At 48.3% G+C, this 14,680-nt stretch overlaps 1 protein-coding gene across 1 annotated transcript in view; it reads left to right on the top strand.

The window, feature by feature from the left end:
* Positions 1 to 14,680, top strand: part of CD82 (CD82 molecule) — a 67,124-nt gene that overhangs the window by 31,957 nt on the left and 20,487 nt on the right. Inside the window, exons 2-3 of the mRNA XM_065403117.1 lie at positions 3,292 to 3,373; positions 11,402 to 11,474. Coding sequence (XP_065259189.1) covers positions 3,311 to 3,373; positions 11,402 to 11,474 — 136 coding nt within the window. The 5' untranslated portion in view covers positions 3,292 to 3,310. The remainder of the gene's footprint in view (positions 1 to 3,291; positions 3,374 to 11,401; positions 11,475 to 14,680) is intronic.

Below are 14,680 nucleotides of genomic sequence, written 5' to 3'. Positions count from 1 at the left end.
GTGCTTTAACACCCCCCTGCACCTCTGTGCCTCCCTAAGTATTAACAAAAAGAACAGGAATACTCTGTTACTCTGAAACCTAAGTATTAAGAGACTCTCGTGAGCCCCACTGGAGACAACTAAGTGTCATGTGACTGCCTAGTGTCCACTGCAAAACTGCCATGAACCCTGAAGAAAAAGTGGTGAATCATTTCTGGGGACACTGACTCCTAATGCTAAATCCCTATTGGCTTGGGCAGCAGGTTACAGTATTTGGCTTTTATATTTCGGCTAGTGGAAAGAGCTAGAATCGCAACACACATACCCTGTCTCTGTCTGGGGAGCTAGCTCCCCGAGAGCTTCATTGAGACTGGCTGAGGAACATGCACAAGAGTACAGGATGCTCGCTTGCTGGGTTTGCAGCAATCACACCCCTCGCTCATGATCGTGTCATGAGCTAAAAGAGTGTGAGGAGCTGTTGTATAGTTCCCATCACCAAGTACAATCCCTCATGCAAACAAGAGTGCTGTTAGTCTTGGCAGAAATCAAGAAATTAAAAAAAAAAAAAAAAAAACAGTAAAAACTGAACTACTTCCTAGAGGTTGTGATAAAATGGGAAGTTTCTGCAAGACTTTTATGAAGCATAGGCCTCTGTACACTGCATTGCTACCTACTGAATAAAAATGGTTAATACTGCTCTTGGAACGGTGCAGGAGAGGGGTGTGGGTGTGACCTTGCTGTCTGAGGGGAATTAATACTGTCATTAATGGGACCCTTCCATCTTAAAGCCCAAGGCCAGAAGTCTACACTGCAATGAAACAGCCCCAAAGCCTGAGCCAGCTGGCGTGGGCCAGCTGTGGGTGTCTAATTGTAGTGTAGACATATGCATAGTGACTCTTCCTACCCAAAAATGCTCATGTTACATATTGTGCTTGTCACATATTCCAAGCTGTGTATTTTGGGAGTGTGACTGGGAGCAGGGGCTCGGTCAGAAACTCACTGTAACAGTCACTTCCCCATCAGTCATATGACAATAATACCTACGCATCGCTTACTGTCCAGCTACAGACCTAGGACCCAGTCCAGTCTTGGACTCTGCCTTGAAGACAGAGTAATACCTCCTTGCAGAATAGCTAGAGTTCAGCATTCCCTCCCTGTAGTCTAGATCGAACTGCTGATTGGTGGGGGAAACTGGCCAATTAGAATGAAACCTACATTCCAGTTTAGCCCAGAATTAACCTAAATATTTAATAGGATTAGCCAGAAGCTTTGGACTGAAACAAAATAACACACTGGCTTCCAGTGACCCTTGCTGAACAAACGCAAAGCCAGAAAGCTCTGCTGATGTTGTCCTAGGTTTTGTGGGTTGGCTGTTTAATTGGAGTGATGCTTTACCCCAATCTCATCCTTCCTGTGGGTTACTTATGTCCTTTTAAAGAGACATCAGTCTTTGTTGAGCGAGCAACTCAAAAGCACTTTAAACTATGCTAAGAGGCTAGTTTTTCACATTCTCCCCAGAAGCTATCCTTATTTTGGAAAGGAAGGAACAGATCTCTGAGACGTGGAAATCTTCCCCTTTAAATATCAGTCACTCAACCAAGCTATGCCTTTCTAGGATGAAATAAGAGAAATGAATTCGATCCCTCCAGCTCTCTTCTGAACTCCCTTCACTTTGTCCACATCTGTCTGGAGTAGAACCCAGAACTAAAGACAATATTGTAGATAGTCTCCCAAAAGTATTACTGGGATGGGCTAGCCTCTCCTTGCACCAATATGTGATGCTCATCCAACCCCAAATTGCACTGGCCTCTTCTCTTCCCTCCCCCCGCCCCCCAATATTATGCTGCATGTTCATGTTAATTGGACAGACAGATATTCTGAAAGTTGTTTCAGGTATAGTGAAGCTGCATTGGCTTGTGGCAAAGAACTATGGCTCTGCAATGTCTGTCTTAGTACACAGGACAAATAGTGGAAATGTTTCACAGGATTCTCTTACCCATCTGGTGTCTCCCAAACATAATCTCCAACACATTCTTTCTGTGATCCTCTGAAAACCAGACTACACACATTGTGGTATGGTCCTCAAATGCCTCTTGCTCTCACTCTTGTATTGTCTGTACTACTCTGGCCTGCATCATCAAACTGCTGCCTGAGGTGCTGGAGCCTGCGCTACTGGTACCTACATCCAGAGGCTTGTCATCACATTGTACTGAAAATGGAAAGGTGCATTTGCAGGCACATCCTTGTGACAAGTTTGACTGCCCATCTTTTAAGGGACCCTTAGCAAAGACATTAATTCGTATGCTGCTGAATTGCACAGCTTGTGGTCTGTATCGTCCTGCATGATTAAGGGTTCTCCTATTCACACAGGTGACTGGCTACTGGGTTGGGTTGTACAAGGCTGGCATGACATAAATTCCAAGGCCAGAAGGAACCACTTTGATCATCTAGTCTGACCTCTGTATAACACGCTGGCCATAGAGTTGCCCCAAAATAATTCCTAGAAATTCTTTTGGAAAAGACATCTTTGACATGATCTTTCAAACAAGGCTCTTGACCCCTTTTTTGACTGTCTACAGGCCCACAGGGAGAAAGGAAGAGAGCTCTGGGGGAGTAAGGAGGTAGAATGGGCATACAGAAAGAGCTGGACAAGATTCATTTCAAAGCTTAGCGGTGTCCTCTGTGGATATGGAGTTGGAGCCTCAGCTGATTACATATAAATAGTGATGGAATTACAAGGCTCCTAGCTGGTTAAATCCCTTCTGTGACTGTGGGCTTGTCTACACTTACATTTTATAGCACTCTAACTTGCTGGGTCGGGGGTGAAAAATTACCCCCCTGAGCGCAGCAAGTCTGAGCGCTTTAAAGCGCTAGTGTAGACAGGCTCAGAACGCTGGGAGCCAATCCCCTCGTGGAGGTGGATTACCAGGAGTGCCGGGAGAGCTCTCTCCCAGCACTCACACGCAACCACGCTCGCACTTCAAAGCACTGCCACGGGAGCGCTTTGAAGTTTCCAGTGTAGACATACTCTAACAGAATTGCATTGTAGGCCTCTGTCACCATCCAGGAAACTTCCACAAAGGTGGCACTTTGTCAGTGGTGGTCAGTCTGGTCCATCCTCTTCTCTGACAGTAAGGAGAACCCTTCATCCAGCTGGCCCAAACATGATCTCTACAGAACCAGCTATTATGTAGCTGGATCTCTGGCAAAATGGTGGCTCAGAGCTATCTCTAGTGATGACCAGTGCCCCTTTAATGCTGTCTAGAGGCTATATACTGACGTGGATTGTTGTCTTGCTTTTTTTCCCTTTAGATCCTGGAAGTGAAGGAAGATGGGGTCCGACTGTTTGAAAGTCACCAAGTATTTCCTCTTCCTTTTCAACCTTCTCTTCTTTGTAAGTATTCTTGCCTCTGTGGGAGGGCTTGAGATGAGCAACTCTGAATTAAGGGGTGGGCAGAAGGGACTATATATAGCCTCAGATGTGGACCTTTAGACTTCAGACTAAGCTAAAATTTAGTATAGGTGCCCACTCCAAAACGTCATTGACCCTGATGCCCCTTGTGGCTTTGTGGCTTCCAGCTGTAGACACTCCCATCCCCTTCCCTGGCTGAAATAGACCGATTGCCCCATTCCACATATCCTGCCTGCTGTGTCTAGTGCCTACAGCCTCCTCTGTCAATGGAAAGGGGAAAGTGGGCTTACTTCGCTTCCCTGGAAATTTGCCATTATTGCATTCCTTTTTCTGCCACATCTGAAGCAGCAGCAACAGGGTTGCTACAGAGCGGTGAAGCCACAAAACCTGCGGAGTCCATTGCAATCTTCCTCTTCTAAATAGTCCAGGCAGGCTTCACAGAACCATCATAATTTCACTTCAAGTCCCAGTGGCTGGTTTTGATTTTGAAAAAGCTGAATCACTCCCAAGTTTTCCATTTGAAGTGGAATTTTTGAGGGTCTTGGGTGCAGGCTTGACTGTGGGATGAGGAGGCTTGGATTTTGGGAGGGGGGCCCAGTGTGAGCTGCTTCAGAATCCCTGATTGGTGCTGGCTCGCTTGGTTTGGGTGAGGATGGGAGGGTCTACGTCTGGCATATATTCACCTGAGTGTTTGGCCCCAACTTCTCCTTCAATCACCGCTCTTCCCCACAAAACTCCTCTTATGTTTGTTTTAATGGCTGGGATATCTGTGCCCTTCAGGGCTCTCCTCAGGCTGATCTAAATTGTAAAAGTCACGCTGGGATTGTTCTGACTCACTCTCAGGCTCTCTTTCTACTACAAGTGGTACCACCTTGAGAGAATGTCTTGTATCAGAGGCCTGATGTGAGGCCTGAACTAAAGTAGTGGTCAAAGCCTTTGATGCAAGACTTCTGTCTCAGGCTCTCTTTCTACTACACCACTAGGGTAGGGAAGCCTCAGGGAGTCTTCTCTAGAAATGCTGTAGCAGTGCAGCCGCACTACTCTCTTGCTTCAGTGTAGACACTCACTACAGTGATGGGAGGGATTCTCCCATTGCTCTAGTTAATCCACCTCCCTGAGAGGTGGTAGCTAGGTTGACAGAATAATTCTTCTGTTGATCTAGTGCTGTCTATGCTGGGGATTAGGTTGGCTTAACTATGTTGCTCGGGTGTAGATTCTTCACACCTCTGAGCATAGGCACCGACTTTCCAATGTGCCAGAGGGTGCTTGGCCCCCTCTCCACCCTATTCCACCCCCTCCCTGAGCGTGCCTTGTCCTCGCTCCTCCCTCCCAGGCTCCTGCATGCCATGAAACAGCAAATTGCCATGAGCGGGAGGGCAGGGCACTGAGCCACAGGGCCTGCTGGCGGGCAGAAAATCCTGGGTGCATGCAGGGAGCTGATCGGGGAGCTGCCTCTGGGTGCTGAGCACCCACCATTTTGTGCTCCTGAGCAACATAGCTGGGTTGATCTAACTTTAGTGTAGACCTTGCCTCAGACTCTAGCTTTCCCCTATTCTCCTGGTTAAACTCTGCCTGTCTCTCTCAACATTGCTGAATATGTACGACAGAGAAGCCTGGTAAAATGAGAGCTTTGCTTTCCAAGCTTATCCTCTGACTCTGGCTTTACTCCTCTACCCCACACACTGTCATGCCTCGAGCTGTGCTATGCTGCAGCCTCCTGGAGTGCTGGCCTTGATGTTGCAACTGGGACACATCTGGATCTGGTTTCCTTCAGTTTGCTATGCTAGCTCTTTCCCTGCCATGTGTTTCTGTTGCTTCCCTCTCGGAGTAGCCAGGATTCCAATTAAAGACTGCTAGGGACCGAAGGTCATGGATGTTCTTAGCATACCCAAAGAGAGTCTTAAAGGGCCATCCGAGCTTTGGGGGGACTGGTTTTAATCTAGGTTAGTGAGGGGGGAAAAGTCCTACAGGATTGTATCTGGCTCTTCTGCCAATGCACACTTGTTCCCTGGCTTATCTGTAATTGCCCATCAGTTTTGAGGGGGTGGGTTAGGATTTTGTTGCTCCCTTACCTGCCCATAACAGAAGGTATTACCCGGTTTATGGTGTGATACAACAAACTATCCTTTACAACCTCCTACTCCTCTGGGGATGGATGGGGTGAGCTGGGGTCCAGGGGGACCCTAAAGTTATTAAGAGATTTGTGACTTTCAGCTACTTTTTAGGCAGGTTCTGGTTTGCATTCAGCAAGAATAGCAACTTGGGGAGGGGACAGAACCCCCTGGATCATGGGGAGAGGTACCCTGGGACTATCATCCTGGTTCCAGGGATTGGGGCATTTCCTGTGTTCAGTGTAACAGTCTCCAAAAAGTGCAGGTAGGAAAATAGGGGATTAATGTGGCTTTCTTTTCTCCCCTCACTTATTTGTTTCAGGGTCTCTTTGTGGGGGTTAGGGGAGCTGTGGGGTAACCAAGTTGTGGGAGTCTTGGTCGTAAATAACCTGCCCTCCAGAAGCCCTGCTTACCATTACTGTGGAGATGGTTCTCTCCAACAGGAGAGGGAGGAGAGGCTGCATGTCTTACAATAGCTTGCAGTGCTGTCTTGCCCTATAATAACCCTGCTTATCTTTCCCTTGCTGCTGCTGCTGAACGTTTGAGTGAGGATTGCAAAGTCTCTTTATTCCACACCCTCTCCCTCACTTCCTCCCTCCCCCCATCCCACGATTCCCCTTCCCAGCCAGTAAACCAGTGTTCCTGGGGAGCCCCCATGGGACAGCTCTAAGTTGGCAGGGGGGAGGGTGGAAGGGGGCAGAGCCAAGCTGCTCCTTCAAATTGATCCACAAACTGCAAAGTATTTTCCCACATTTTGCACGGAAAGAGGTCGAAAGATGCTGCGGGGTGGGGGTAGGGGGAGCGGCTGATGCTGGAATTCTGCAGCAGGGTTCTCAGGGACCTTGGGCCTCCTCTGGCTGGCTGCAGGTGACGGGAAGCAGCTGTTCTCTGGGCAACTTTCATCTGCTGCTTCTCCTGTGACGTTTCAAACAAATGCTGTTGTTTGACTTAGTACTAGGCCTCTGCCCAATGAAAAGCTGGGCTGCAGTGCTGAACTAGGGGCAATGAGTTAGGAGGGGTATTGACTAAATGAGGTCTGCACATCCCTCCCTGAACCAGGCAGGATCCATTGAGGGCCCCATGTAAGTAGTAAAGGTATTACCCTACCATCTAGAGGGGTATTTGCTCTGGGGTCAGCTCTGAAGCAGGAGAGCCAAGCAGTATCCCCTGCAATTTGTCCTACTCTGCAGTGGTGATGGCGAGGGGGGAGCAGGTGAGAAACTATCCCAAAGCTGCTGTGTCCCTCTAGAAGTGTCCTCCATTTGGGGGTGATGCTCTCCTTAGCACAAGGATTCAGAGCAGACTTCTGTCTAAGCTGTGCCATGTGGGTGCACGTTGGTGGGAAGAGGGGACTTGCATTAATGCTCAATGTGCCCATGAGGCAACATGTGGGAGGTGGGAGCTGGAGGCTTTTCCCTTAGAGTAACTCAAGGACTGGATGGAGATGCCTTATACAAAGCATGTATCACAGTGAGATGGATCCACTGTGAATACTCAAGTCTATGGACTTTAATGCCTGGGCAGCCCTATCAAGGGTGCTGAGTGCTGTTTCTGGGAGTAGCAGGCAGGGCTGGCTCTAGCGTTTTTGCTGCCCCAAGTGCACGCACACACCAAAAAAAAAAAAGAAAGCCGCGATCGCAATCTGTGGCAATTCGGCGGCAGGTCCTTCGCTCCGAGAGGGAGTGACGGCCCCGCTGCCAAATTGCCGCCGGACGTGCCGCACCCCTCTTTATTGGCGCCTCAGGCACCTGCTTGCTACGCTGGTGCCTGGAGCCGGCCCTGGTAGCAGGTGCTCTTAGTCCGAGAGGCTTTTCTGTCAAGCTGAGGCTAGTGAATAACGGGTGACTGCCCTCAACCTGAAATGACAGGCACGTGCTGGGGTGGGTTTGGTTCCAGCTGGGATGGATTTGGAGTGTAAAGCTCAAGTGGTTGGTCATTCCACAGATGAGCAGTGGCAATAGGAAATGCCTATCCCTGCAGAGAACTTGCATGTTAATACCTATGATGACTGACTTTTGTGGTCCTATTTGACCCATCAGCTGTAGCCATGTGATTGGCACCTCCATCCTACTGACCTGGGCTGGAGGGAACCAATGCTATGAATGTGTCAAAACTATTCTCAAATCCAGGGATCTGCAGAATGTTTGGATTTCCCCTGTGAAGTCTGAGTGTGTGCATGCAATTAAGGAGTTACAGGTCTCAACCACTGTTGGGCTTTAACTGGGTGGCAAAGGTCTCCAGGTCCTGGGGCTCTGAGCTCCCATTTGCTGTCCACTATCTAGAAAGGACCAAAGGAAGGAATATTTCCTGGTTCTGGTTTCATGGTCAAGGTCTCTAACCTAGAGTTCTTGCCTGGCTGAAATGGGCTCTCTGGGCCTATCAGAAGGTGATGGCTAAAACATTAGGGGAACACTGTGCCATTCTGGCTGCTGTTTAGACACTGAAATGACACCTGTCCAGTACTAGGTGATAGTCCTAGCCAATTGAAGTAGCCCTAGGGAGACCAGGAAGGATGTGTTGGAGGCCTGGAGACCTGAGCAGCCAAGGCAGGTCACACAGCTCCACTGAATAGAGAGAGAATTCACCTGTGCTTCCTGCTTTCTCTACTTCTTCTTACAGCAAATGGGAAAGACAAAAGTCTGAGTGCTTCAGAGCTAAGGCTGCGTGGAGATGGCATTGTGGGGCTGAGGTGAGGGAAGGCTGAGTCTGTATATAGTCTATGGTATGTTGCTCTCCAGGTGTGGCTTTTTTATACAGTGGATGGTGAAGAGTAGACTTGCAGTCAAGGGGAGGCCACCTACTTTAGCCATCTAGCTTCATCTTTGAACCAAGTAAGCTGAGCAAGTGGCTGCTGCTTTCACTTTGGAGTCCATGATTCCAGTGTGGATGGGGGCTCCTAGCCTCAGTCAAACAGACTTGCTGTCCATGTTGCAGGACCATAACTTCAGCCTTATTGGAAGCCTTCGCCATGTGCAGGCCTATGCAACATAGACCCTCTGAGGACGGGGGACTGAAATGTGTGGGGAGTAGAGGAGGCGTTTCCACTGCACTGCGCAGTTCTCTGCTCTACCCTCCTCTTAACATATATGCGAGTGAGGCACAAAGTCCCCTTGAACAAAACCCCAAAGTTTAAAATCAACCCTCAGACTTGCTGGTCTGTTAGGCAGAACGTGACCTCAGTCCATCTTGACACACCACACTGTCATCCCAAGATAGCACTGAGCTGGGCCCTGTAATTATCCTGCTAAGGGAAATACAATGTGAGGCCATAATTGCCACTTTCCAGTAGGCTTGGCTTGGTGTGTCACTGAAGTGAGTTTATTTTCAGTGCTGGGTAGCGAGGCTGACGCTTTTCACTCTGACAGGAGCCCTGGCTAGAATCCTGTAGGGGATAGGGTTGTAGGACACACCATTGCTTAATCCATTGCAGTTCACTGATCACTGCAGTTCCCACCCACAGACAGAGTAAGAAAGATGTTGCACTTGAGCTAGTGGAAGGAGCAACCCTACTAGCTGTGTTCAGTGAATTGGCATAGACATGGAGTGGATCTGAAATTCTGTCCGGGGATAGCAATGCAGCCATAGGACAGCCTGTCTCTTTCCTTTCTCCTCTCTTCCCCGCCCCTCTGTTTTTCTACAGCAGCTTCCTGCAAGCACAAGATTTGCAGACTAGAGCAAAAGGCAGACTGAACAGAGGCCGTGGATGGTCCCAGTGCCTCATAACAAATAGCCTCCCAGGAAAACAACTTAGAAGTAGTTCTGGTTTTTGTCAGCAACAGCAGAACATAAGTGACACCCCAAGATCACTGCTCCATAAGAAAGTCATATGAATATTTTTGAGAAACTGTGGGTTAAGCAGGAGACTATCTCTCTATCTGTAAATTCACCCATCCCTAGGAATGCCATGTTAGCTACATCCCTCTCTATCTTGCATTTTAGCTGACTCCCTGGCTTGATCTGCTGTCCCAACCCTGCCTGGGATACTGCAGTGTGCTCAGGCCCACTGGAAGAGGGCCAGTGTGGCATTTTTCCAGTATTGGGCTAAACAGAGTCCAGCTTAAGATTAAGGGTGGGCACTAATGCACACTACAAGATCGTCCTCCTGCCCCTTACAATGTATAGCCTTTGCAAGCTTTCCACCACTGAGGTGCAATTTCTTTCACTCTCTCCCTTGTCTGCATGTAACTTATTTGTCCCTTAATTCTGCTTTAACTTGGGTGGTGAGTTTCTTATCCTTCTTGGTCATCTGCCACCAGCACAGCTACCAAGCACCCCTCCCAGCCATGCATTGCTGTCCCCTAAGCAAGGAAATGGAAAGCAGATTCTTGTGGGGTGTGATTACTCACACTCAGGACACCACCTGGTATGAGGCACAGAGGTGCAAGTCTGTTTGTGGCATTGGCGAGGACTGTAAAGTTACAACAGTCTTCAAAACCTATGGGAAGCAGAATTTCAGGAGCTAGCTTCTCATTTCCCTTGTTTCTACAAACCTCTGTGCACATGCTCCAGCTGGCCCATAATCTGCATCTTCCTCTCTTGGCTCATCTAGCCTTCTCTGTCCCATCCTGCAGTGTTGTCACTGTTTTGGTTCAAGAGCCTTCTCGGCAGCTCCTGCCATCTGGAACCGCCTCTCTATTTTCGCCCTGAGTCTCGCGCTTCAGATCACAGCTGCAAACCTCTGCTCTGAGTGTGCCTTTTGCAGTTAAACAAATGAATGAGCCTGATCTGTGTGTTGCTTTAAAAGTATAGGGACTGCCCTCCATTTGTGCAGTGGGCTGTGATGCTGAATGGGGTATCTGGGCACTGCAGTACTAGCTGTTGGAATTAACCCAATATAAAAGAGACTGTGGTACAAGGCAGGTACCTAAAGTGAGAGTTCTGTCTCCGTATAAGGGCCGGGGAAGTTGTGTGCATGTAACAAAATGTAACCACAATCAATCTGGTGCCCCTTTATCCTCTCATCAGAAACGCCCTGCTCCAGATGAGAAATATTACTGCTAATCCTCACCCCAGGCAGGCTGTGTGGTAGTTGGGGATGGGCTGCTGCTGCTTCTCTCTGGAACAACCAGCTCTTTCTGGTCTGTGCTATCCCCAGAGTTTGCCAGCTGGTTGATGCCAGTGGAGTGTTACCGGTTTTGGTTGTGGTGTTGTCTGTTCAGTTTCCCTGTCATGTCTTGGCCCCATGCCAGAAGCTCAGCTGTCGCCCTCATGCACCATAGCTTGTGGCTTTGTTCCTTGGAGATGAACTTTCTGGTTGTGCATGTTACTCGTAGGAGCCCAAGCTCGATAACACTGACTTCTGCATTTGATGCTTTACACTTAGGCTAGAGTCACAAATGAGAGGTCTGGCATGTCCGCTAGACCTAGCTGATGCTCCCTTGAAGGGTCCCTATTGTAAGGCACCCCATAGGACTAGGTAGCTGGTTCCCCATCCCTGTGAAAGCACAACCCTGGATCAAGCAGCAAGGCTTTCTCTGTCCAAAAGCTCCTATAATGCCTACCTGTGTGTGACACATACCTGCCTCTTGCTGCTCTTTCTGGACAGCATTGCTCTGTACTTGTATAGCTTGTGCCTTAAGACTCACTCCAAGCCTTTCAGGGCAGAGAGCCTTTTGACTGTCTGTTCCAGCTCTCCTCCCCTGCAGCACCAGGTATAACTAAAGCACTACATGAATAATCTCCAAACAGCAGAACCTAGAGCCTGTGTGCTGCTAGCTGGGACTACTTCCGGGAGTGACTGTTTAATCTTGCTTGCTTGCTCTTGGGGAAGGGTGTGTGATGGGAGGAAGGGTGGGAACAGTGGGACACTTGCTGTTTAGCTGTTAGCCACCAGTCCCCCACTCCCTGTTTTGTTCTGTTTGTTTTTAATTAGTGACTTTCACTCTTCTTGCTCTTTCAGATCCTGGGTGCTGTGATCCTGGGCTTTGGAGTGTGGATCTTAGTCGACAGAAGCAGTTTCATTTCAGTTCTGCGTAAGGCCATGATTCATTCTCCTCCCTTTTTATCTTCTGGTTTATATCCTGTGGGAGATCTGTCCCTCTGTGTTTAGCTCTTTAAATACAAAGGCGTGGGAGGGACTTCTACGGCATAGCAGCACAGTCCAGGAACATAGTCCTAAGCAAAGACTGGCTTCTGGCTGGCTTTTAGAAGAACATCAATAGTTAATGATCTTGTTTAGAGGGGCTGTTGGATCAGCCCAGGGATGGTAACCTTAAAGTGTGCCCCATTCAGAGAAAATACTTCTAAATAAAAGCTCTTGAGAAATCCTAGATCTCTTCCCAGACATAAGCTCCAGATAAATACATTACAAGCCATGTGGCTGGACCATTGCTACTTGCTGGGCCCACAGTTCAAATGTGTTCTTACTTTATCTAGTTACTTTCAGTGTGCCCAGAGCTGTGCGGCGAGACTGCTTCTGCCCGAATATTTAATCCACAGAGGATATGGGTCTTGGGAGACAGCAAAAGGAGCAGCTGATTCTCAAGCTGTTTGCTGAAATGCAATGGATTACTCCATTCATTCATTCATTCATTCATTCATTCATTCATTCATTCATTCATTCATTCATTTTGGTTGTTAACTGGGACCTGTATTTAATTCTTAATTGGAGCTTTTTCCTCTCGCTGTTCTTAAACCCACATTCTAGTCTGACGTCCGCAGCCCCCTGCATGTGTAGTAGTAATCTCCTCACTCACAAATACCCAGTCAGGAAAGGTGACTTGGGCCTGTTCAGTGGGGTCAAGGCATTCTGTGCCAGCCAAAAAATTGAACTAGCTTTAACTGAACCTGGACTAGGGTGGGATTTAAAGGGCTTTTGGTTAGTTGGGTAATTGTCACCCACAACATAGGTCACATGTTTATGGCTTTCTTGTATTTAAAGTATTGGGTATTTTTATTTCATAAGTGCTTCCCACATCTCCAGAATTGTGGATCGAGGCTGTTGTGTGAGCCTAGCCTTGCACGCAACCTACAGTGGTTCAGCTTTATTCCAGGGAGTGAGGAGTAGCAGTAGCTGCCATGCTGAATCCAACTCGCTATCCGGTGACTCTGCAGGTGGCATTGGCTACCCAGCCATGTGCCGTGCATCTGTAGAGATGTGCGGTTTGGATGCCATGAGGAGGCTTTCTGGAAAATGTGGCCTGTTGAAGGGGAGGGAAATGGACCCTTATACTAAATGCTAGAACAGCCCCAAATCATTGATGCTTGCATGATTTTACTGCAGGATCTGGGTTGCTACTTCAGCTTCTACAATGGGAAGAATCACAAGGTGGCTACAGCAATGAGGTTGTGAATGGAGATGCATCCCTTTACACTTGCAGCCACAGGGGTTTGCTCAGGGCCTGTCTACTTGCAGCATTCCAGAAGGAAACACCTGTTCCTATTAAACTGGATGATTTAGGTCTATGATTCGAACCTCTGTTGGCACAGCACCATTGAATCATAGAATCATAAAAGATTAGGGTTGGAAGAGACCTCAGGAGGTCATCTAGTCTAACCCCTCTTCTCAAAGCAGGACCAACCCCAACCAAATCTTCCCAACCAGGGCTTTGTCAAGCCGGGCCTTAAAAATCTCTAAGGATGGAGATTCCACCACCTCCCTCAGTAACCCATTCCAGTGCTTCACCACCCTCCTAAAACCAACACAATGTGCAGGACACATTGACTTGAGTCTACAGGCTGCTCTTTGCTCTGCTTGGCCTCAGAGTCTTTCTGTGTCTTAGCTCTGTTGTTGTTTTCCATTTTACCCTTAATCTCTGCTGAATGTGCACCACAGTGCTTTAGGCTTCCTTCCTTGGGATTTCCAAACTAAGTTCTTTCTCTGCCTACTCCCCTCTTTCCTGTACTTCTTTCTTCCTCCCCTCTGCTTTTAGTAACCCTACCAGAGACTGGGGAAGAGTTCTGCACAGCAGGGCATTCCAGCATGCTGGCGAAAGGGCCTACGTGTCTCTGTTCTCCTTTTGGCTGCCTGCCCAGAACAGGAAGACATGGAGCAAGGGGGAATGGAAAGCAGGAATCTCCTGCCAGTAGTCTGCAGAACCTTCCTTCGAGAGCCAAGATGCTGCAAGCAAGGATCCTGGGATCTTTTGAAGACTTTGGCTCTGGGGTTGGAAATAACTTTTTTTTTTTTTTTTTTTTTAAATGTGGAAATGGTCCATCAATTGCCTCCTAGCAGTAAAGCGATTCTACACGTGTTCAAAGGCCCCAGTCATGCCTGCATTGCTACAGGGGATTTGTGGAGCTCTCTGCAAACACGCAGAGTGTGAGCTTGGACTTTGATTTAGGGCTACCCCCATAAACACTTCACCCTGCAAGGCAAACGTGTCCAGTCACAGGGCCAAGATGTGATGTCTTGATGTTACATTCAGTCCCAAAGCTGTTGACTTTTTTTTGGGGGGGGGGGGGGCAGGGGTTGTGCTAATGTTCTGGATAATATATGGTGTGGGATTGTCTGCCAGTCTGGGTTGAGAGCTGGCTCAGACTATTCCAATGAATGACTCTGGCCTTGGTGGTTACCTGCCTTCCTCCCAGAACATTCTAGTGGAATGTGTTTCCAATGACAATTGGGTACATGTTACAGCTGTGTTTGGGGAGTGGGGGGAGGGTTGGGAAGGGAAAACTATGATGCTCTCCTGGGCCTAGTCTTGATTTAAAGCAGATTTGTTTGCTGGGACTCCCAACCTAGGAAGAGGCATCACCAAGCTTTGTAAGTCCTGTAACCTCCCTTACTGGTCACACGACATCCAGAATTCCCCAGCATCATGAAACTCTTGTGTTGCTAAATGTCTTTCTCTGGCACTGTGAGGCTCCTTATAAGGTGGTTAAACCTCCCTTTTGTCTGCCTCCCTCCCACCTCTCTCTAGGGGTGGGCAGTCTGCAAGGAATAGTCCTTCCATGATCAGCATAAAGGCAAGCCTCTGTTCTGCGGCTTCTACAATTGCTATTTAAGGACCGTCTGGAAGGAAGTGAGGACTGAAATGGCAGCTGAGCCCTTCCCCTATAAGGAAGGTTACACCTTCTAAATTGGGTGTAACATAAATGGAGGCAAGGGGGCAGCATCCATTCAAGGAAAGTGCAAGGGCTGCCGGTGGATTGTGCAAGAGGAGCTACAATTAGGCACGATCTGTATTAAACATGGAATAATTTATCCTTGCACTTCTTTATACACAGCTGGCTGGCC

The sequence above is a fragment of the Emys orbicularis genome, chromosome 4 (assembly GCF_028017835.1).
Source record: "Emys orbicularis isolate rEmyOrb1 chromosome 4, rEmyOrb1.hap1, whole genome shotgun sequence".
In the NCBI taxonomy this organism is placed as follows: domain Eukaryota; kingdom Metazoa; phylum Chordata; order Testudines; family Emydidae; genus Emys; species Emys orbicularis.
Note: the sequence above shows the minus strand (reverse complement) of the source record. Positions and strands in the feature narration are given on the sequence as shown.